The 25,597-nt window shown below is 42.2% G+C and overlaps 1 protein-coding gene across 1 annotated transcript in view; it reads right to left on the bottom strand.

The window, feature by feature from the left end:
• Positions 1–25,207, bottom strand: part of Mob1b (MOB kinase activator 1B) — a 39,314-nt gene extending 14,107 nt beyond the window's left edge. The window contains exons 1-3 of the mRNA XM_028889262.2: positions 24,855–25,207; positions 7,785–7,951; positions 6,233–6,326 (exon numbers count right to left, since the gene is read on the bottom strand). Coding sequence (XP_028745095.1) covers positions 6,233–6,326; positions 7,785–7,951; positions 24,855–24,868 — 275 coding nt within the window. The 5' untranslated portion in view covers positions 24,869–25,207. The remainder of the gene's footprint in view (positions 1–6,232; positions 6,327–7,784; positions 7,952–24,854) is intronic.
• Between the last annotated feature and the right edge of the window lie 390 nt (positions 25,208–25,597).

Raw genomic sequence — 25,597 nt, 5'->3', positions numbered from 1 at the left:
ACATAATAAATAAATAGATCTTTTAAAAAAAAATGTATAAACTGAATTGGCATTTAGATTTTTTAGTTTCCAACATTTCTTCCACTGTTTCATTGCTTTGTTTTTGTTTCTCTGTATAGCCCAGGATGTCCTGGAACTCATTCTGTACACCAGGCTAGCCTTAACTCAGGGTTCTCCCCCACAAGTGCTATGATTAAAGGTGAACGCCATCACCACCCAGCACTACTTCACTTTTTTTTTGTTTTTGGAGTTTTTTGTTTTGTTTTGTTTTACAAGACAGGGTTTCTCTGTGTAGTCCTGGCTGTCCTGGAACTCTTTGTAGACCAGTCTGGCCTTGAACTCATAGAGATCCACCTGCCTCTGCTTCCTGAATGCTGGGATTTAAAGCATGCACCACCACTGCCCAGCTAATATTTCACTTTTTAAATCAACTGTTTTCTAATCTTTTCCCCAGGGTTAGATCTGACTAAAAAATAGACTAATGAGCCCAACAATATAGCAATATAATAGAGAAATACTACACAGTATTTAAACTGATGAAAATTATCTTCAGTAATATGAGGATCCTTTCTATTTATCAAATCTACACCTTAATAATAATCCAAAATTGTTGTAAGCAGCGATACACCTTAATAAACATTCTTAGAATAGCCTTTATTATCATTGCTGAGCACGAAGAATGACATCAAATCCACTGTGAAGTCTCAAAAGGGAGATTCTCCCAAACACCTACTGGTACCCTGCTATGATGATTAATCACATTCACAGAATTTTCTCTATTATAAAATTTAAATACTCAATGCAATTTTAAGCCTCTTTCTTCTTGACTCTCTTGAGAGACAGAGACTATAAGTAGGACTTAAGTATCATTACTTTTCACTTAAGAAATATGAACTTAGGTGTGGTGGCCCCCAGAGGGTTCCTAGTGAGACATCACTCAAGGTCAGAGGATCTGAGCTTGCATTACCCAGCAGGGCTGCATAATGAGATGATTTGGTCAGGGGCATGTTTATCAGGTGTTTGGAAGGGTCTACACTTGACTATATGGTGTGCTTTGATCTTGCAAGGAGGTCTTTTGCCTCTCCCTTTGACATATGTGGTGGTATTATGTTCCCCAAAATATTGTGTACCCTAATAAACTTATATGGGGTCAGAGACAGAACAGCCACAATATTAAACATAGAGGATAGGCAGTGGTAGCACACACCTTTAATCCTAGCATTCCAGAGGCAGAAATCCATCTGTTCAAGGATACTGCCAAGCATGGTGACTCACATCTTTAATCCCAGAAAGCGAGGCTTTAATCCCAGGGAGTGATGGTAGAAAGCAGAAAGGTATATAAGGTGTGAGGACCAGAAACTAGAAGCTTTTAGCTGGTTAAGCTTCAGGCTTTTGAGCAGCAGTTCAGCTGAGAGCCATTGGGATATGAGGACACAGAAGCTTCCAGTCTGCGGAAACAAGATCAGCTGAGAAGTTGGCCAGGTGAGATTAGCTGTGGCTTGTTCTGTCTCTCTGACTTTGCAGTGTTCACCCCAATAACTGGCCTCAGGTTTGATTTTATTAATAAGAACTTTTAAGATTCATGCTACAGACATATCATAAAAAGCCCTTTGAGATAAAGCTCTGGGTGGCTGGGTATTGAAGCTATCCTGTGTCTCTTTCTTATCGTCTCTTTCTATCTTTCTACCTAATATTTCCTCATTCCTGTCTCCTCCACCAAAGAACCCTTCAAAAGGTTGGAGCAGATCAGAGCTGAACTCTGGCAGACTCCCACACTTAGGACTGGAGAAATAACTGAACAGCTAAGTGTGCATACTGCTCTTACTGAAGACCTGGGTTCAATTTCCAGCACTCAAATGTACTTCACAGCTACATTGCTAATGCCAGTCTAGGGGATCTGATACCCTCTTCTAGCCCCTGCAAGCTCCTGAATGTACATGGTACACACTCATACACATAAAATAATAAACAAATAAATGAATCTTTAAAAAACAAGGATGGTTCAGCAGTTAAGAGAAACCGCTGCTCTTCCAGAGGACCTGGGTTCAACTGTCAGCTCTGCATGGCAGCTCACAACTGTCTCTAACTCCAGTTCCAGGGCATCGAACACCCTCACACAGACATACAGGCAGGCAAAACACCAATAAACATAAAAGAAAAATAAATCTTTAAAAAATAAACAAAATATTAATAAAATTTATATTAAAATATTATTTAAATTATATCTTCTCTCTACATTAAGAAACTTGAAAGTCTTTACCCTTTCTTCACAATCACATTTGTTAACTTGTTTGCTGTGAAACAATCTTTGTACACTATAAATATGTATTACTCTCACTGGTTAATAAAGAGTTGACTGGCCTATAGCTGGGCAGGAATAGATTGGGCAGGAAAGCCAGCCTAGGAGGACACTGGGAAGAAGGCAGGAGTCTCAAGAGTCAAAATGTAGAGTAAACAGGATCAGAAGTACATACATGAGGTAAACAAGCCTCAGGGCTGCACATAAATTAATAGAAATGGGCTAATTTAGGTTGTAAGAGCTAGTTAAAAACAAGTTTAAGCTATCAGCCGAGCACTTATAATTAATATTAAGTCTCTGTGTGGTTATTTGGGAACTAGCTAGCAGGACAGAAAAGTCTGCCTACATTTGTTACTGATTTTCAGGTGTTCATTCACTTCTATATCAAAATCAGAGCAAACATGGTAAATCAAAGATTCATATTCAATGTCCTGAAGTTTTACAAATAATCTCAACTTTCAATATCCTAAGACTTTTTGAAAAATGAAACAACTATATGTTGCTTATACCTCTAGCACTTAAACCTATGATTCCCTATTCTTTTCTTTTGTTATGTTTATAATTAAGATTTTGTTACGGTTTGAGTTTGTAATGTGTCCCACAGGCTCGGGTGTTGGCTTACTGTGGAACCTTTACAAATGATGCTGGTATACCACTGGGACAGCCCTCAAGGTGTCAGCTGGAGCTGTCTCTCCTTTTGATCCTCAATGAAAGCTCTTACTGCCTGCCCATGCCAACCCATCAACCATGCCTTCCCAACCACAACAGACTGAAACGCCTCAATCTGTGAGCCAGAACAGAGCCTTTCTTCAAGTTGCTTCTGTTAGGTATTTTTTTCACTACAACAATAAAAGTCACTAACACAAATTACTTCATTGGCCTGGCGGTGATGGCGTACACTTTTGATCCCAGTACTCTTGGGAGGCAGAGGCAAGCAGATCTCTGAGTTTTAGGCTAACCTGGTCTACTGAGTGAGTTCTAGGATAGCTTGGGCTACACAGAGAAACCCTGTCTTGAAAAAACAAACAAACAAACCAAATGATGTCATTGGTGGCTCTATTTTACCCTCAACTGTTTTGGTTTTTTTTTTTTCTTCACTTTTTTTTTGGGGGGGGGGTTCAAGACAGGGTTTCTCTGTGTAGCTTTGTGCCTTTCCTGGAACTCGCTTTTGGAGACCAGGCTGGCCTCGAACTCACAGAGATCCGCCTGGCTCTGCCTCCCAAGTGCTGGGATTAAAGGTCTTAACAGACCATTCTCTTCTGCCATCACAACATTTACTTGTAAATTACAGCTCCAACATACCCACTATCTCTTTTCCAATCACAATAAACAGCAAATGTCAACCAAGTACTCAGAAACATCATTTAGTACCACTTGGTAAGAGGCTAATGATACCAACTGGTTGATCACATATACTCCAGATCTAACTCAGAATTGCTAATGAGTGCTGACAAGATGCCCCAGTGGGAAACTCCAGAGCTGACATTAACAAACATCTCTCCATGGTACAATTCTTCCTTTGTTGGTAAAGAAAAAGAACTGGGACAACTCCTAGCATTAGTAATAGGCAAGAGTGCCAGGCGTAGTGGGCACATGCCTTTAATCTAAGCACTTGGCAGGCAGAGGCAGGTGGGTATCTGAGTTTAAGGCCAGCCTGGTCTACATTGAGAGTTCCAAGACAGCCTGGGCTGCACAGTAAAACTATCTAAAAAGAAAAGAAAAAGACAAGAGAGAGCCAGGTGGATCTCTGTGAGTTCGAGGCCAGCCTGGGCTACCAAGTGAGCGAGCTCCAGGAAAGGCGCAAAGCTACACAGAGAAACCCTGTCTCGAAAAACCAAAAAAAAAAAAAAAAAAAAAAAAAAGAAAAAGAAAAAGACAAGAGTAAAGATTCTCCAAAAAGTGCCAGGTGTGGCAGCATACGCCTTTAATCCCAGCACTCAGGAGGCAGAGGCATGTGGGTCTCTGTGAGTTCAAGGCCAGCCTGGTCTACAAAGCGAGATCCAGGACAGCCAGAGCTACCCAGAGAAACATGTCTCTGGGGGAAAAAATTCTCCAAAAAGGAAGGAAGGAAAAGGAAAAAGCTGAGCATGGTAGGCACAGCTATAATCCCAACACAACTGAGAAAGATCCCAATGCCTACCTGGGCTACATAGGTAAGATGTAGTCTCAAAACGATTGTGTTTGTTGTTTATTTACTGGTTGATTGAGTGAGTGACTGATTATCTTAAGGAAAAAGACAGAGAGTGAGAGGAACAGGTGGGCAGGCAATGTGCTACAAAGGAATCGGCTTTTCTTTTTAGAAGGCAGAGCTACTTTGTTCCTCAATACAAATTAACCATGTAACAGCAAAATTAAAACCATCTATTTTCACATAAAACTTAAAACATCTGAACTAAACACCAATAGTACCAACAGGAATCAAGTTATAAAAAGGAATTTAATTTCTCCAATGCCTTTTTTTCCTTAAGAAATCTTAAAATAACAAAATAGAAATTTGATGAGACTAAGACAATGTCATCTGAACCACAATATTTAGCCAAAGGGATATCTAATTCATTTAAAATCAAATTTGATAAGGATAGGCATCTTTGGTTAAAAATCTACAGAGTCAGGTGTGGTGGTACACACCATTCATCTCAGGACTCAGAAAGCAGGCACACAGACCTCTGTGAGTCCGAGGCCAGCCTGATCTACACAGGGAGTTCCAGGACAGATGGGGCTACACAGAGACTGTCTCAAAAAAGCAACAACAGAAGTTCCATACAGGACAGTTCTCCAAAATAAAGAGTTCCTCGAGGTGTGAAAACCACCGGCTGGCTACAGTTCTAACAGATGAGACCTAAAGGAAGCAGGGAACTGAGATTTGAGAAACTCACATCTGTGGGCAAGACAGTAGTGCAGAGCAGAAACAGTTCTCTGCTTTTCTAGTGAGAATGGCCAGTGTGTGTTTACCTCCTAAGATAGCAACACACTGAGCTCCCACACCTCTGCAGCAAGTTCTTTGATCAGCTGACTAAACTCTTTTGTTCATGTTGATACATGGATCAGTAATTTTCAGGTAAATGTTGGAATATGAAGTAAAATAAACAATATATTTACATATCACTAAGTAAATAGCAGTGGCATTTACTAGTAGTAATACTAAAAGCCAACTTCAAAAGGGCATTAGCCCAACCAATACTGATTTGTGAGGAAGTAATAACAGCTGTCTTTGCACCAAGACAGATTTAAAAGAACAAATAAAGAATGAGTAGCATATCTGATGCCCTGATTTGATCTTGAACACACACACAATATTACAGTATAAATACAACACAATGAAAAATATATCATTATTTTAAGAGTGAAACCACTAGGGTTGGAGAGATACCTCAGCTCTTTGGAACATGAAAAGCTCCTCCAGAGGCACTGAGATAGCTCCAACCTGAGGCAGCTTCCAGGAAATTGGATGCCTCTGACCACTGTGGGCAGTTGCACTCACATGCACACACCTACACACACACACACACACACACACACACACACACACACACACACAAAACAATGTTTTTTAGATGAAAAAGTTAAGCAGGAAGAGCACATCTACACTGAAGAATGCTAAGCAGCTCCATAGGGAAAGAAATGTTAGGATGGCCCTGTAATAAGGGTGAGACATTTTAAAACATTAACATAAGATTTAAAAAAAGAAACAGAAGAGAAGAATAATACCCAAGAAGGATAGAAGAAGCAATTTTTCAGAAGAAACCGAGTAATTGGCAAGGAGTTTCCAGGAAGCTAGTTCAGGTGGATGGGGAAAGACACCTGGTAAGGAGAGGGAGCAGAAGGCAGGTCACAGCGAAGCCACTGAGGGACTACGAGAGCCCAGGAAGTGCATGGCGAGACACTTCCTTCTCATACAGTGACAAAGAAAACCAGTCATTAACTGTATCTTACTTTGGTCCAGCTGACATCACCGGACAACTCTCCTCTGTACAGAAGTCTGTGATGGTTCCATAAAGCATATTGATTTGATTGAAAAAATCCACAGCTGCAAAGCAAATGTCTGTTATAAGTAAAATAAAACAGTAAAGAAGTAACTTTCACTCTATTTAAGCAGAATCCCAGGTTCTTTTTCCCTACAAAAGCAGATGAAAAGCTCACAAAGCCCCAATTGCTGAGTATACTAAAATTAGGAGCTTGTATTAGACAGCAGGAAGACAAGAGTGTGAAAAATTATTGGCAACTCACATAAAAAATGTATATATAAGATATACAAAAGACTATATAAGAGGAAGAAAAGACAACACATCAGGAAATATAAATTTAAAATGCCCCCTCACAAAAAAAGTTTCTAGATAATCATAAAATCCTATGAAAAAATGTTGGTAATAATGAAACCACAAATTTAAATGATAATGGGTTGCCATTCCAAATCCACTCTCCGAAAACACTGACTTCACAATGGAAACAGCCAGGAATACACAACCCACTGTAAACTGTGTGTGCATGTGGAGGCCGGAGGAGGACACTGCTGGCTTTTCCAGTACCACAGACACTCAGTTCTAGCAACTCAAACAGAGAAAATACAGACAGATAGTAATTACCTGCTTCTATACTTAGTATCTTGTGTTCTACAACACATGGTTCTACACAGCCATTCATAATCTTTCTTAATTAGTATATGCAGGCTGGCAAAATGACCCAGTGGGTAAGAGTGCTTGCCACTAAGCCCGACAACCTGAGTTCAATCCCCAGGACCCATATGGTAGAGAGAAAAAACTGTCCTGTAGCATGTGTACCCACACACATTAACACATACATGCAAAAACCAAATAAATAAATGTGAAAAATTCAAATAACTACATAAATTAACAAACGAGCTCTTAGAAGCACAAAAGCACAAACAAGAGTCAAAGGAAAGGAGAAGAGAGCAGAGGGACAGGAGAGGAAGGGACAGAGGGACGGGGCGGGGCAGGGCAGTAGCACACACCTTTAGTCCCAGCAACTGAGGGGCAGGTCAATCTCTCTAAACTGAAGAGCAGCCTAATCTACACAGTGAGTTCTAGGCCAGCCAGGGCTACACAGTAAGACCCTGTACTAATGTACACACACATTGGAAATTTATTCTGATTATATGTGAGGTGTCACAAAAATCATCTTATAGATAAGATGGCTCTCATCAATAAAGTGGAAAAATAAACCATTTTATTTCTAATAACAAAACTATCTTAGTCCAGAAATATAATCACATTATAATTAATCACATAATTAAAAAATAAAGTGACAGTAAACTTCTATTGACATTTCATAAAATTTCATACTCAGAAAAAATAACATGAAGACTAACGTTGGATTATGACATTACTATATTGTGATATTAGGCTATTTATCATCACCATATTGTGACGATTAGGCTAGATCCTAGAATAGACACCTCAACATTCACCTGCAACGAGATGGTCACTGACCCAATCCAGAGTCAGCTGGGAAACAGAAAGGCACTTACTGTTAACTGCAACCCACTCGTTCAGATCCTCTCCCTCAGGAAGCATGACGGCCATCCGCAGGTTGCCACTGCCAAGTGTGGCTTCTGCATGTTTTAAGAGCTCATACTGGTGAGAACCCTCTGGGATGTTCTTCTTTGGTTTAAAAGTTTTCGAAGAGCGACTACCACTATGAATAGAAAGAAAGGGAGGGGGGATTATTCATTATTTAAATAAATACTGCCAATAGAATCTACAATTTATTACTGGGTAAAAATCAGTCATATTAAATATCAAAAAATTAATAAAAATTATACTTTCAGCCCCCAAACTTAAACTGTACTAGCTATATTAATCCTAGAAATAATGTAGTTATTATAATGACTGTGTTATCTACCCAAAATATATACAAACAAATTCTCTATATTCTCTAGTTTAACTCAGGAGGAGAAAAGAACTTTCAGCTGTAACTAATCCAGTTCCCCACAGTAAACTAACCACTCTGAATAACGAACTATAAGCTACATTTTAAAAAAAGCACTTCCATAGTAAGTATTAGTAATTCTATTTCTTTTTTTTTTTTTTGGTTTTTCGAGACAGGGTTTCTCTGTAGCTTTGCGCCTTTCCTGAAACTCACTTGGTAGCCCAGGCTGGCCTCGAACTCACAGAGATCCGCCTGACTCTGCCTCCCGAGTGCTGGGATTAAAGGCATGCGCCACCACCGCCCGGCTCAGTAATTCTATTTCTTATTCAACCTTATTTGTCATTTTTTTTTTTTTTTCGAGACAGGGTTTCTCTGTGTAGTTTTGCGCCTTTCCTGGGACTCACTTGGTAGCCCAGGCTGGCCTCGAACTCACAGAGATCCGCCTGCCTCTGCCTCCCGAGTGCTGGGATTAAAGGCGTGCGCCCGGCAACCTTATTTGTCATTTTAATACACAATTTTATATCAGTAAAATACAAAAGTCCAAAAGCAAAGGGAAAAGCTAAAGAAGCTAAATGTTGTTCTATCCAATTATAGGAAGCATTTGCAATCAATCTTAATACAGCATTTTGGTTAAACAGGTAGTTAACATGACTGATAACTCAAATTTCAGAATGTATGCATATATACATGTAGTGCAGTGTTATGTAACATACACATACATACAGTCAGCCCTCCACATGAGTGAGTCTTCATATTGACTCAATCAAACAAGAACTGAAAATACTTGGGAAAAATTATATCTTTACAGAATATATACAAACTGTTTCCCTGTCATTCTCTAAACACAGTATAATAGCACTTAGATATGGTGATACTTTATTTGTGCTGAAATGTGATTTTATTTGTATATTAATAAATAAAGTTCCCGGGGGGTCAGAGCTAACAGCAAGCCATTTAGCAGAAGTCTGGCAGTGGTAGCACATGCCCTTAATCCTATCACATGGCAGGCAGAGTCTGTGTGTTCAAGGACCTAGTCAGCTTGGTGACACATGCCTTTAATCCAAGTATAGAGACCTAGAGGTCTGTATAGACAGGCAGTGATGAGAAAGTCATGTGATTGGGTTTAGAACCAATGAGAAGGCAGAACAGAAAGTCAATAAAAATACAACACACAGAAAGTAGGTCTCTTTCTCAGAGGAAGGATGGCAGCGGCTGGTAAGCTAAATTTTATTTGCTAATGCTCTGACCTCTTGGGCTTTTAACTCTTTATTTGGCTTTGTGTTTCTTATTTAATAAGACTATTTAGAATTACATCTACACTTAAGACTGTGTAAGTAAACTAGATATGAGCTTAAAAGTACATAATAGGATGGATGTGGTATATGCAAGAATCATACCATTCTATAAGACACTTAAGCACATACATATTATCTTTACAGGATCCTGGACCCAATTCTCCCTGGATATAGCAGAACAAATAAGAGTGAGTGAGTGAGTAAGTAAGAGAGAGAGAATGAATGTGTTGGTCAACTAAAACTAGGTTTAGAAAGATTTTTAAAAGATTAAGAACAAAGCTGGGGGCTGGAGAGATGGCTCAAGGTTAAAAGCTCTGCTTCTTCTTCCAAAGGTCCTGAGTTCAAGTCCCAGCAACCACATGGTGACTCATAACCATCTGTAATGAGATCTGGTGCCCTCTTGTGGCCTGCAGGGATACATGCAGACAGAACACTGTATACATAATAAATTAAATCTTAAAAAAAAAAAAAAAAAACAGAGCTGGGTGGCCATGGTGCACTCCTTTAATCCTGGCACTTGGGAGGCAGAGCTAGGCGGAAGTCTGTGAGTTCGAGATCCAGGACAGGCACCAAATCTACACAGAGAAACCCTGTCTCGAAAAACAAAAAGATTAAGAACAGGATGAAGAGGTACACAAATTTAGCTCTCAGGAGGCAGAGGCAAGTAGATCTCTCTGTGAGTTTGAGGCTAGCCTGGTCTACATAGTTAGTTCCAAACAGCCAGGACTACACAGAGAAACCCTGTCTCAAAAACAAACACCCAAACCCCCCACCACCACCTGTGGCAGTGGCAGGTGGGAGAGCTAGCCTACCCATCACCAGCTGCAGAACTCAGCAGAGCAGGCCCTGAACTTGCATGGACAGCACACTAGAGCTGACACTGTTGGTGGGGTGCAGGTGAGCCGGCTCTGAGGGTGTGAGCGTAAGAGAGTAGCCCCACTACGCAACTTCCTTCACCATCTACAGCAGACAGAGAACTGACCCTCCCCCTTACCAGCTACGGGACTCAGGAAAGCAGGCCCCTGCACCTAATCTGCGCAGCACAGTAGAGCTGGCCCTGTTGACAGGGATGGTGACTGGCCCCACCCTTCATCTGCCATATGGTGGCATGGATGGGCAAGGGAGAGATGTGAGCCCCACACACAACCCTTAGCAGTTGGGAGAGCTGGCCCTGAAGTCTTAAGAGCTGGAGAGCTGAACCCACCCCTTACCAGCTGCAGTCCTAGGGAGAGTGGCCTCTGCGCCTTGCCTGGGCAACACAGTAGAGCTGGCCCTGGTGGTTTAGGTGTGGGCAAGCCAGCCCAGAAGGCATGAGGCAGGAGAACTGGTCCTGCCCCTTGCTCCTAACTGCATAGGGTGAACTAGCCAGGGCAAGACTGGAGAGTTCACCCTGGTGGCAAGGATGGGGGAGAGATAGTAGGCTGACCAACCCTGAAACTACCCAGGTTTGAGTTGGCCCATTCCAACATTCACCCCATCTATGATCTGCTGGAGCATGTAAGGGGGCTGGTTTACAGACCCAAAGCTACAAGACCTCCACAACACAGAGCAACAGCAGGATATCCAAGAAGAGTCCCAGCGAGGGCCCAGTATCGATGGTGTAGCAGAATCCAGAGCCTTGAACCAGACCAATGACTCTTCACAATGAACACTTGCAAATAAAGATATATGGACTAAAGGGTATACTGTATAACTCACTGTGTCACATGACAGCTTCCATGATGAGAGATTTTTTTTCCTCATTTTTTTTTCTTAAATTTTATTTTATTGGGGGGGTTGTAAGGGCAGAGGGCAGATATGAAGGTACGGGGAGATGAATGTGATCAAGATGCATGATGTGAAAGACACAAAGAATAAAGAAACTTAAAAATAGATATTTGAAGTATGAAGATGAAAACAGACTCCTGAAGAGAACACACAATGGTGAAACATTACAGCTCCATAGCTTTGCATTCTTCACCCTGTCTCTGAAGTTTGAACTCCACACCCCTTCCCTCTCTCCCCCAGACACAGCTGGCGCGCTCAACCCTAGTTGTCATTATCACCGCGGGACCCTGAAGTGAGTGCAAAGTCTACCGATGAGCCCAGATGTCCCACTCCAATAGTCTCCTTTCGATGCTGTCTGCTCTTGAGTGCTTAATTAAAGTGACACTGGTATTTCTCAACCCTGAATACATTCTCTTCCCATGTCTTTAGTCAACAACCAAGGGATCTCTTTAAAAACATGAATAAGTAGACACCACTCCTCCCGAGAACCACCCAGTGGCTTCCCAGTGCTCTCAGAATAAATCCAAAGTAAAACACTGTATAAGGTCAAGCTGTAGAACACACTAGAGTATACAGACTTTTCTTCAGCATTAAACACCAAATTCTCTCTAAACAGATCTAAAACATTTACAAAAATATAATTATACCTTTCCAAACTCAATGCATATTTCTTTTCTTCCTTTTCACCTCTCATCATTGTTTTTCTCAGGGCTTCCGACAAAACCGAGGAAAGTATTGGACCGCTAAGCTACATCCCTGGGCCTTCTCATCAAAACAGTGTGAGAAATATACTCTACCAGTATATTTTACAAAAGGGTATCTTCCTAATCTATGTGTTGATTATATAGCTCTCCTCAGACTGCTTTGGTTCAAGACTTGAGGCAGCTTGTTACATATGCTCAGTTAAGCCACCACTTGGCTCAGATCACTGCAAGTTAGAACGAACAGGCAGTTCTGAGAAGAGCTGCAACACACACATTTGTGACGTACACCTGCACAGAACTGTCTGGGTCTCACCTGCACCCCAAAGCCATCTGCCAATCAAACCTCTCTTCCCTGAGGAGGTACTTTCTGGATCAGAGTCTCTTCTAAGATTTGATCTTCAACAAACTAAAATCTACCATATAAAATCTTATACTTTGTTAGAAAAAAGGATCTGGATTTGATGTTGTAGAATTATCAGCTTTCACTTGTATTAGTTATTGTGGTTTTGTTTCTAGTTTGATTTTTTGGAAACATGATGTCATTCTAGTTTAGACCTGCCTCAAATTCACCACAGCTTCAACTTTCAAGAGCCCTAGGTTTACTATTTAGTAGCTCACCACTCCCAATTGATTAGTCTTTTTCCTTAGGCAAGTTCTCCAGCACCTGTTTGTTGTTGTTTCCCAATTATAAACGCCTAATAAAAACAAAGCATCTCCAATCTGTGTCACAGAAGAGCATAAAAACTGTAGGTGAAAAAAGCTTTTAAACTGGAAAATTCTATGCAGTCGTTAGCGGCTTCATTGTCTTTCCTCTTCATGAACCAGAATAACTGAGTAAAGACAGACATGGTGGTACAAAGCCCAAAGCTAGAGTCAACCCCAGTCCCATGCTCACATCCCAAGGCTACATGGGGAATACAAGTGTAGTGTGGAAACAACTGTTTGGATGCCTAAGGTTCAAAGACAGCTGAGTATGATGTACTGCTGTCCGTGTGTGCTCTCCTCCCTTGTTCCAAGCACAGTTAAGGTGCTCTCAGAACAACAAGTTCCTATTTCCTCAGCTGCCAGTTTCTTCTTCCTCTGTCCCTTAAGAAACCACAATTAGGGGTTTGAGAGATGGCTCAGCAGTTAAAAGCACTGGCTGCTCTTGCAGAAGACCCAGGTTCAACTCCCATCATTCACACCTAGGTCTGTAACTCCAGTTCCAAGGAATCTGATGCCCTCTTCTGGCCTCTACAGGTATCAGGCACATAAGTGGTGAATGAGTTGCTTTGAGATTTGGGGTTTTTGTTTCATTTTGGTTTGGTTTTTTGAGACAGGGTTTCTCTGTAGCTCTGACTGTCCTAGAACTCACTCTGTAGACCAGGCTGGCCTTGAACTCAAAACCCACCTGCCTCTGCCTCCTGGGTGCTGGGATTAAAAGCATGTGCCACTGCCCAGCTAACACTCTCTTCTCTATTTCCAATTCCCATGTAATTCAAATTTCCAAAGTCCAGGTGGTTCCTGTATGCTAAGGGACTCCTTCTAAATGTCAATAGGCGTACCATAGCATAGCTTCAGCAGCCATCTATTGACTCAGGTTGTTTCCCATCATTTACTTCTACAAGCAATGCTGCTGCAGCATTCAATGTGCATGTGAAAAATTCTCAGGACTGTGTGCATGTGTAACTTTGAATTTTATAGTGCTCTTTTTACCCCCACAAATAAGTTATACCCTTGAAAAATCCAATTAATAATACCCTATGAGAACAGTTGGTCTTTGAAAATAGGGATCAGACTGAAAATTCCTCTTTTTAGTTCCCAACATAACACCATAACTACAGAGAATTTAGACTTTTATGATTAAATCTAAATAATACAAGTACTTACAAGGGGTATTATATTAATAGTTCACAGCCTCTTTGGGGCTATTACTTTCCAAATAAACATCCAAGATATTCAGGATTGCTTTTCCTGCTCCACTTATACTCTCTGAAAGCAAATCAATTTCCAGTGCAGTCTGGAAAACTCCATCCTAGAGACAGTTCTTATCCCTTGTAAGACACACTTATCCCTTGTGATTTGCCTGTTTTAAGTTTCAACACCATTTACTTCCTATTTGATACCATAAAGAATTTATCAGATCTCAAAGGGACACCTATGTTGTTTCCCATAATCCATTTTATGCTATCATAACCTTTCATTTTAATATCTATTGACTCAACAATAAACAAAGTTGTATTTTCTAAAACGGACTGGGGAATCTTAAGGCTGAAGACATGAAAGGTTAAGGGAAGATATCTACAGAGAAATCAAACCAGGAGCAACAGCAGGGAATAAAGGGATACCTGGGTATTTTGACACTGAAGAATATGCTAGTTTATTGAAAGTCAGAAGTCAATTAACTATCCTCAATTTGCATCAATAGTCTCCTTTCTTCAAGGTGAAGTGATTTACTCTGACCACACAGATTTTCAACGGAAGAACAGGATTCAATAATAGTCAACTATCTTGAAATAACTTAGCATTACTGTTTTAGCTTCCTCATCTATACAGTAGCAATAGCAAGGCCTACCTTACTATTGAACCCCCTGGGAAGTACTCCATTCTAAGTTCAAACATGGCATTCATTTCAGTGTTTCTCCTTCAGGTCTTAGTCTACTACAGGAGACAAGGAACTGCATAAATAACTTGTTGATTGGCAGTTCTACTCAGCTTCAGGCTTAGAACCCCTAAACAGGACAGTAATGATGAAGATTAATATTAACTAGTATCTCCTACAGGCTTTGTGCTCAGAAATATTTTATATGTTCATTCAGTCTTTACAACTCTGATACAGTGTCAATTTCTTATTTTGTAATGTAATTTGAGTCTTAAAATTTTTATGTAATTTGCCCAAGATTAAAAAAGTTGTAAAATAAAGAGCCCAGGTTGAAATTTCTAAAGCTCATTTTGGGGACCAAAGGAATAGTTCAGCGGTAGAGCATGTGTTCAACATGAACAGGGCCTTGTGTTCAATCCTTGGCACCAAAATAAGTTAACTGAATAAAACCCACTGTATTACTCACTCCCTCACACTACTTAATGCCTTGTCTCTCTGCATGATTATTTCTTGCAATTTTCCTTTAATATCATACTTTAGTAGAGCTATTTAAGAAACAATACAAGGCTAATTTACAACAAAAAAAAATAACTAAGTTATATTTTAAAAGCTATCTTCACAGGGCATGTTGTCTAGAAAAGACAACAACAAAAAAGCAACCTTCTACTACCTAGTTATGTTTCCTTTCTTTACACATATATAACATAACATAGAAGTACTCTGCAGGAAAGAAAATTAAAATCTGATCCTACAATAATAACAATGAATAGTGAAATAATACTTCAAAGTTCCATTTCTCCTTAAAATTTGCAAACAAATCCATGCTTCTAGAAAGACCCATGTATGTCTGAAACTGTCAAAGCAGAATGTGTTCCAGGAAGAAAGCTCAAAGATAAAGGCTGACATCAAAAAGATCATTTGGGGGCTCAAGAGATGACTCAGCAGTGCAGAGCACTTGTTGCTCTTACAAAGTACCTGAGTTCAAGTTTGAGCACCCACGCTCAGAACCATCTATAACTTCAGTTCCAGGGTAATCAACACCACTTCTAGCCTATGGGGGCTCCTGCATGGACATGGTGCACATACACAGACTCAGGCACACATAAAATAAATATCTTCTGTACAAAAGATCACCTTGGCTTAAAAGGGAGAGCAATGTGTACAAACATATGTGTTTATATTTTGCCTAAAGTTGTTATTATTGATAAGTAATACTGCTATTACTGTTATAATTAGGAAAGGTTAGGAAACTAACACTTTTTTAATGCCTTGTCTTTCTGCATGATTATTTCTTGCAATTTTCCTTTAAAAAAGAACAATTTTCATTAAAAAAGAACACTTTCAGCAGATCAGAAACTGAGGAATTCTGATGCAACTAAAAAGTTGATGAGCTCAGGGCTAAATTAACAGTTCAACTGGACCAGGCCCTGTCTGGTTAAGTGAGACAGTTGATGAGCTTGAACTGTTTAGGAGGCCCCCAGGCAGTGGAACCAGGACCTGTCCTTGGTGCATGAGCTGGCTTTTTGGAACCTGGGACCTATGCAGGGACACTTTGCTCAGCCTTGGTGCAGGGAGGAGGGGACTGGACCTGCCTTGACTACCAGGCTAGGCTGAATCCCCAGGGAAGACCTTGCCTTGGAGGAGGTGGGAATGAGGGGGTGGATTGGGGGGGAAGGCTGGGGGTGGGAGGAGGGAGGGCAGGTGAATCCATGGCTGATATGTAAAATTAAATTAATTATAAAATATTTAAAAAAAGAAACAGATGAATTGTGAAGTGTTTGCTATGCAAACCTGAGGACTTGAATTGAATGCCCAGTCCCCACATTAAAAATAAATAAATAAATAAAATAGCTAGGCAGTGTTGGTACGTGCCTTTAATCCCAGCACTCGGGAGGCAGAGCCAGGCAGATCTCTGAGTTCAAAGCCAGCCTGGTCTACAGAGCAAGATCCAGGACAGGCACCAAAACTACAGAGAAACCCTCTCAAAAAACCAAAACAAAAAAAGCACCTGGGAGGAATTGCACACCTATAATTTTAGGCTTAGGAGGAAAGAGAGTCCCTGGAGCTCCTATCACTGAGCTCCAGATTCAGTAAGGACCTGTCTCAAAGAATCAGAATAATATAATTGAGGAAGACACCCCAAGTCAACAACCTCTAGTTTCCATTCGCATACAACAGTCACCAATATGCGCACGCGCGCATACACACACACACACACACACACACACACACACACACACACACACACACACAAATGGCCTAGAGTAGGAAATCTTGAGTCTTATAGAGACTGCTATGAAGAGTAATTCCCACTGTGGTCCAAATTAAAAACATGAATTACAGGAGAGGCACTGTGGGGTTTTCAGTAGATTATACAGGAAATGAACAATCTCTCTGCAATTGACCTCTTCCAGCCTTTTCCTGAGAAGCAAGGAAGGGGCAACAAGTGCACAGCAATAGGCTAAGCCTGAGAGCAGTCTGGATTACCTGCCCAACAGGTAAGTGTACCCTAGCAATCAAGCAATCATCTATTGGTACACACCCACACACACACGCAGGGCGGGCAGAGGGATATTTTTTCATTCTCCTACTTAGTATCAAAGGAAAGCTCCTATAATCAAAAACTGCACCCACTAAACAGAAAACAAACCATCAAAATTATCAAACACAAATTAGCAAACAACCCTTACATCACCAACTATTCCAAGAAAACCAATACCATGAAAGAATTAAACAACTAATAACTAAAGAAACTGAGTAACACGATAAGGAACACACCCAAAGTCAACCACTGGTTTCCACTCATAGGTGCATCCACCAGTATGTGCACATGCATTAAATACATCCAATGTCTTTAGGAACTTTAGGAGTAACAAGGACACTAGTGCCTTCATGAAAAAGGCAATTTTTAAAGGAGAGGGCTTTAAGTTGAACAGAAAGATTATGCCTAGCTTCCTAACAAATCACCAAGCTGTTTCCTAGCTTGGCTATGCTAAAAGTACATAAGGGATTAAACTCTCCTTTAACATTCAGTCAGGTCAACAAATACTGTCAGTAGCCAGTGGTGGGGGGATTCAGCTTTTTAATAAGGTTGATAATGATTATAATTGCACAACCTTGGGAAAATACCAATACACCAAATCATGTTTGAAATATGTAATTTGTGAAGTATGTGCTTATATCTAAATAAAGCTACTTTTAAAGGCACAAAGCTGACATAAATGTAGACAACTGATCTTTGACAAAGAAATAAAATTCAATGAAGGAAGAGTGATCTTTTCAGGAAATGATGTCAAAACAATGAGAAATCCATATGCAGAACCATAAATGGAGACAAATTCAACACTTTATACAAAAAGTAATTTGAGTTGGATCACAGATGTAATGTGTAACACAATACCCTAAGACTTTTAGCTGGGCGGCAGTGGCGCACACCTTTAATCCCAGCACTCAGGAGGCAGAGGCAGGCAGATAGATCTCTGTGAGTTCAAAGCCAGCCTGGTCTACAGAACTGAGTTCCAGGACAGCCAGGGCTACACAGAGAAACACTGTTGGGGGGTGGGAGAGGGGGACTTCTAGGGAAAAAAAATAAGAGAAAAATCTCTGCAACTTTGAATCTACCTTTCTAGATGCAAAGCCATCACAAAAGAAAACTGACAGTTAAATTAAGAAAATTAAAATTTGTTCTGTTTAAGACAATATAGAGAAAAGAGAAACTACCGACTTGCAAACAAATATTTACCAATTACATATAGTATAACAGAAGATGTGAAACCAACATGTACAAGAAGTTCTTAAAATGTGGTGTAGCCTTTTTTAATCTCAGCACTCAGAAGACTGAAAGCAGGCAGGTCTCCGAGTTCCAGTCAGGCTATACAGTGAGACCTTAACTCAATCAGTAAATAAACAGCCATGAACTATCTACAATGGAACAGTGACAAAATCAGCTACCAAGTCATGAAGGCTTAAATACTACTCAGTGAAATACTCTGGTCTGATACAGTATGATTCCAAATCTATGACATTCTGTCAACTAGTGACAGTAAATGATCAATCATCACCAGCTGGGGATGGGGAAAAATGAGTATTTCCCAAGAGACCTGACCATATATGTTCTCATTAAAATGTGGACATACGTCCACAGTAGCATTATTCGTAACAGACAAAATAGTAGAAATAACCAATATCCATCAATTGATAAATGGGTAAGTAAAAGCAGGTCATCCATATAATAGTATCTAACCATAAAGAATAATGTACTAAATACATAATACAAAAAAAATGATAACTCTTGAAAATATTGTACAAAATGAAAAGAACTTACATACAAGACACACAATATTTGGTATTGCATATTGAATGACTCCACTTACATGGAATGCCCAAAATAGGCAAATTCATATGCAGAATAAGCTGTAGTTGCTAAGGGTTAGAGAGCTGGAAGAATACAAAAGTATTGCTACGGCTTGTCATCCCAGAATTTGGGAGGGGAAGCAGAAGGCCAGATTCTTGCTATGTAGCCAGTTCAAAGTCAATCTGGAATCCATGAGACTTTGCCTCAAAAAGAAAGAGGCTGAGAGTGGTGGTGGATCTCTGTGAGTTTGAGACCAGCCTGGTCTACATAGTGAGTTCCAGGTGAGCCAGGGCTACACAGAAAAAACCCTGTCTCAAAAAAAAAATAAATAAATAAGCAAGAAAGGGGGAATGGAGGGGAGAGAGAACAGTAAATATGGTATGTGCTAAGATTTCTGTTTTTAGCTTATACAATTAGAACTAAACAAGAGAGAGACAAGTAGCATAGCATTTAACATACAGGTATATAGCATTTAACATACAGGTATATTTTTTGATTGTTGAAAAGCAAAGGACAGCTGCAGAGATCTGGAATTGAAAGGGACTGTTGAAATAAATCAGCCTATATACTTTAGGAATGCATTAACTTTTAAAAAGTAAAGAAAAAAAAATTTTGTCAAATGGAAATCCAAAATGCTTTGGAGAAGAGTTTTTGCTTTTGTTGCCAGAGGAGATGAGAGGTTATGGATTCCTTCAGGAATAATATGGATCAGGTCTGATCAGGGGAGACCTCCTGAATCTTGATAGGTGGTATTTAACAAAGGTTACAGCTGGTCTTCCCAGGATTTGGCCATCATCTCAAATTTTCTCTCTAGGACCCTAAAGATACTTCATCCACAGACAGCAGGAAGCAGTTGGAAGAACGTGATGTCCACATTCCTAAGAGGGGTGTGGGAGGCTTTTGGTTAATTGGTGGGTTATGGATGTTTGTTATCACTTAAGGGAATATAGTATATTGATACAAATTTAAAGTTATTTTGGGGACTGGAGAGATGGCTCAGCAGTTAAGAGCACTGGCTGTTCTTCCAGAGGACCTGAGTTCAATTCCCAGCACGCACATGGCAGCTCACAACTGTCTGTAATTCCAGTTCCAAGGACCCCAGAGACACACATGCAGGCAGACCACTAATGCACACAAAATAAAAATAAATCACTTTAAAAATTAAAAAAGTTGGGGCAGGAGAGATGGCTCAGAGGTTAAGAGCACCGACTGCTCTTCTGGAGGTCCCGAGTTCAATTTCCAGCACCCACATGGTGGCTCACAACCATCTGTAATGAGATCTGGTGCCCTCTGCTGGCCTGCAGGCATATATGCTGTATACACTATAAATAAATAAATCTTTAAAAAAAAAAAAAAATTAAAAAAAGGATTCTACCAGTACAAGCATGGTACCTGCGAAATCTGAAAAACAGACTCAACTTGAAAAAAAATATATGTATATACGGGCTGAGGATTTAATCGCTGACAGAACACCTTCCTAGCCAACAGGAGCCCTAGCCAGCACCAGGGTGGGGGAGGTTGTATTAATTACAGTCAAGGCAGCATAAGATCATATGCCTAGAGACTTTCAAGACTCAAATTAGCTATACCATTCATTGGCTACATGACTTTCCTGTGCCAGTTTCCCTATCTAAAAAGTGAGATTCCTGCTAGTTATTTAACTGAGGTCTCTAAAGCACTGAGTACTCAGAAGAAATGGCTAGTGCACTTACAGATCTCCCAGAGAACCCAGGTTCAGGTCACAGTAATCACGTGGCACTCCAGTTTCTGTAGATTCAATGCCCTCATCTGGCCCCCACAGGCAATGCAAGCACATGGTTCACACATATAAATGCAAGCAAAACACTCATATCATAAAATCAAAATAAGCAAACCTAAGAAGTACTCAATTCCTGGCTCACAGTAAACAGTCACCAAGTTACAATTTTACTATTAACTTCTGTTACAGATGAAAACTGTAAAGTAGGGGTTGGGGATTTAGCTCAGTGGTAGAGCACTTGCCTAGCAAGCACAAGGCCCTGGGTTCGGTCCTCAGCTCCGGGGGGAAAAAAAAAAAAAAAAGAAAAGAAAAGAAAACTGTAAAGTACTAAAAAGAATCATTTCTTTAAAAACAAGAAATAATGATGGGGGGGCACAGAAAAAAAGGGCAAGAATAAAGGAGAACGACACATGAATTTAGGTAAAATGTTGATCTCTTTTCCTGTATTTTTACTACTGCAAAAGAAAAATGAAAGGTGACCAGAATAATAATATATATTTTCTTCCTTTCTTCCTTCCATTCCCAAACCATTTCATTCACATCCCTAAACTACCTTTTGCTACAGTTAATTGCATTTGTTTAAACTCCTAATTTACATAAGGAAATTATACTTTTTTTCATTATTTCTCAAAGGAATTTTAAAGTGCTAGAAATAAAGAACATTCAATATACTTTTTGATTATTACCAAGAATCACTTTTATCCTAAATTTCATACATAAAATATCAAGAGAAATAAACTAAGAGACCTGTGTTCCAAATACTGGGCCAGCAATCCTAAACTGGTTACTATGATTTTTGTTCCTTCAGTAAAATAAGGAAGAGGCTATTACTGAGAAGAGCCCATCTAATCACTTCAAAATTCTAGACTTTCTTGTACATACTTCAAAATGGACAGTTCACAAGCAATTTCCCATTTCCCAAGGCAAAATGTACCATTGCCTCTTTCTTTCTTAGAGAACTCTTATTCACCTTTCACTAGATATCACCGAACTTTTTTCCTGAAAACTACTTAGAACAAATTGCTTCCTATGCTTTGGGACTTCATGATGACTTTGATATGTCACCTACTGTCTCTGGAGTATTCATACCCTCCACACAACTGAAGAAGTAGTTAAGAATTTGACTCTACAAGGCTAACTTGAGTTTCTCATCACTATCTAGGGATTCAGTTTCATCTGCAGACATGCAGAGGCCAGTGTGCAGCACAACCGCAGCTGCAGGCCAGCCTTTCACAGAATGCAAGGAAAATGTGTCCCGAGCGTTTGTGCACGCACCAGGGCCACCCTTGACTGCCGCCCGCTCCTATCCAACAGCCCCTCCCCTGCCTTTTCTGTTCCTCCACACTTCTGCTCTCTTCCTTCCACACTAAATGATCTCCTGACATTTATCACTGTGGTCACTGACCGAAACACACACTCCGCTGCACAGGAAGCTTGTCTGTCTCGCATAAACGATACTGCTAGAGCACAGTGAAAGTTGTAGGGCTTCTTTCTAATCAACAGAGCTTTCCTTCTCAGACACGACTCATCATGTTCTAACCCTATCTCTCACTGTCCTATTTCCTCTGCCTTATCTACTCACAGTAGCTCTTTCCCAAGAGGGCTCCAAGAACCAGAGGAGCTGTACTTAACTCCGTAATTTTTTGCTTTCTTTTTCTGCTTCCACTGTTGGTTCATAAATAATGCTCAAGAAACTATAAAATAAAAATTGTCAGATTAAAATTTTTATTTGTTTTTTAGACAGGGTCTCACTATTCGCCCTGGCTGGCCTGGGACTCTCTAAGTAGACCAGGCTTACCTTGAACTCACAGATCCACCTGACTCTGCCTAAGTGCTGGGATTAAATGTGTGACATCATGCCTGGCTCTCTCTAGATTGACTTTTCTGGACTGTTAAACCCATGGACAAAACCTGTTGAGAGTGTATTAGCTTCTATTTGTGACCTTGCTAAAAAACTGTTCCCCAAATAGTACAAACTCTCTACATGACCATATTAGTTACAGCAATATTGTCTTATATAGCTAATGTTCATCAGGGAAAAAAAAAAATGAACTAACCTGCCATATATCTGCACCTAATACTGAGCCACATAAAAACAGGACAGTATTTTATTTGTATTCACAAAACAGCACTAGAACCTTTCTCATCACCAAGTTCCAGCCAAATATGGCCCTCCTACACTTCAACCACTTCAGCTTATGATTCCAAAAGACACAAGCCTGTCAGCAGCAACCATCCCATTTAAATTCTTGAGAACAGACTGTAAGCAATGCAAAATTGCATTCAACATGAGAGTTGCTTGGGTATATTGATTAAAGGTAAAATATGAAATGATGGATTGTATAAGCCATCCAATTTCTCTTAATTACTAATGACAAACTCAGAATCAGCCCTAGAATAAATTTACAAGTTCAAATTTGTCAGGCAAATTGACACAAGCCAGACACTGTGCCTAGGAGAAAAATCTGTTCATGGAGCTTTCCATGTTCTGCATTGCCTAAACACCCTAAAAACAAATGATACCCTATATATGAGATGTGAAAATAAGGGTGAATACTCAGGATTCAGACACCAATGTAATGACTAAAACTTATGGGGGTGGGAAAAGAGAAATCTGAACAGAAAGGAATTGCTAAATGTTGTTTGCCCCACAACATAAAGGGGTGTATGAAGTGGATTACAACCCTGAAGGGCTTCTTTTTATTTCTGTTTTCTAAACACCTGGGTGAAAAATAGGAACGCTTTCAAAAGAGTTACTCTTCAGGTGTAACCCCAAACCCTAGTCTTGCTGTCCCACTTTTCTGCCCCAACCTCCACTTCACCTCAAATTCGTCTGAAATAAACGGTATGTAAAATAATGACCAGCGCTAAAGGTAACACTAAAGCCGATGTTAACAACTGACTGGCAAACCTACAGCCCACTGGACCTGAATGAACCATGGCACAGTACCCTGATCCTACCTGGAGGATACCTGAAAAAACGTAACCCCACACATCAGGAAAGCACTGCAGGAAAGTGGGGAGGGGGTCCCCAGGGTGTACCCAGGGAATCCAGGCCCCCAAACAGCCCTGTTTTGAAGTTATCTCTATGAAACTCAGCTCCCCATTTCTCAACCCTAAGACCTAGCTAGGATGTTAAAGGGGTCGGGGGTAGTCAGATATGAACAAATCCATCTTCTATGCTTGAGACTCAGAAAACAGCATTGGACAGCTGACACAGAGCCGGGAGACCTGACAATGGTTATGGTGGGAAGCCAATCGGGAGAGTGGGAGGTGAGTTTGCAAGCACATACACTCATAGACACACGGAGGACGGGGACGCAGGGCGGGGCAGCACACCGAGAATGGGGAGGCAGGGCCGGGCAGCACACCGAGGGGAGGACGGAGAGGCAGGGCCGGGCAGCACACGGAGGACGGGGAGGACGGGGAGGCAGGACCGGGCAGCACACCGAGGGGAGGACAGAGAGGCAGGGCCGGGCAGCACACGGAGGACGGGGAGCCAGGGCCTCGGGAGCACACGGAGGACGGGGAGGCAGGACCGGGCAGCACACGGAGGACGAGGAGCCAGGGCCGGGCAGCACACGAAGAACGGGGAGGACGGGGAGCCAGGGCCGGGCAGCACACGGAGAACGGGGAGGACGGGGAGGCAGGGCCGGGCAGCACACGGAGAATGGGGAGCCAGGGCCGGGCAGCACACCGAGAATGGGGAGGCAGGGCCGGGCAGCACACGGAGGACGGGGAGCCAGGGCCTCGGGAGCACACGGAGGACGGGGAGGACGGGGAGGCAGGGCCGGGCAGCACACGGAGGACGGAGAGCCAGAGCCTCGGGAGCACACGGAGGACGGAGAGCCAGAGCCTCGGGAGCACACGGAGGACGGAGAGCCAGGGCCTCGGGAGCACACGGAGGACGGGGAGGCAGGACCGGGCAGCACACGGAGGACGAGGAGCCAGGGCCGGGCAGCACACGGAGGACGAGGAGCCAGGGCCGGGCAGCACACGGAGGACGGAGAGCCAGGGCCTCGGGAGCACACGGAGGACGGAGAGCCAGGGCCTCGGGAGCACACGGAGGACGGAGAGCCAGGGCCTCGGGAGCACACGGAGGACGGGGAGCCAGGGCCTCGGGAGCACACAGAGGACGGAGAGCCAGGGCCTCGGGAGCCTGCGGCCCAGGGGGCGGCGGAACAAAGCCGGCGCGGCCGGGCTACTTACAACAAGAAGCTCATGTCGGCCGCGGCGTGGGCTGCGGGCTCGGCAGAGCGGGGCCTGGGACGGCCGGCTGGACTCCGAGGGAAGGCGAGGGCGGGAGGCGGACGCGCGGTTGCGGGGCGGCCGCCGACTTCTCCGGGCTCCGCTCCTGGCAGCGGCCGGCGGAAGTGGAAGACCTGGCCTCGGCGGGCTCCGCCGACGGCAAGCGGAGCAGCCAAGGAAGGGCCGCCCGCCGCGTCCTCCTCGCCAGCTCCGCGCCTCCTCGGGGAGATCTCGCGAGAGCGCGGGCGCCCCGCCCACCCCGGGATCACCTTCGGGTCACCTCGGCGGCCCACTCTGACCAGCTCGGCAGGAGAGTTTGCTGGAGCACGTGGCCCGGGGGCGGGGCCGGGGGCGGGGCCGGGGGCGGGGCCCGGCGTCCGGAGCTGCTCGGCTGTGTTCGGATCCCACGCAGGGAAGTGGATTTTCCGTTCCAGCCCTGGGTTTTGTAGAGAGGGAAGGTGTCGCCATCCCAGAGTGCCCGGCAAGGACATTGAAAGGCCATGGGCTCGCCTTCTGTGCTGAATTTAGGCAAGCACTCCACCAACGTGAGCTGCATCCCTAGTCCCTCTGTGCTTGCATTTAAAAACAAGGAGACATTTCTTCTGCTTAGAATGATTTGGGTATGGGATTGGGGGGAAAGGGATTAAGTGAGTTTTTCAAAGTTTTTCATCTAATGGGCATATCTTAAAACAGTGGACTCGGAG

The sequence above is a fragment of the Peromyscus leucopus genome, chromosome 10 (assembly GCF_004664715.2).
Source record: "Peromyscus leucopus breed LL Stock chromosome 10, UCI_PerLeu_2.1, whole genome shotgun sequence".
NCBI lineage: Eukaryota > Metazoa > Chordata > Mammalia > Rodentia > Cricetidae > Peromyscus > Peromyscus leucopus.
Note: the sequence above shows the minus strand (reverse complement) of the source record. Positions and strands in the feature narration are given on the sequence as shown.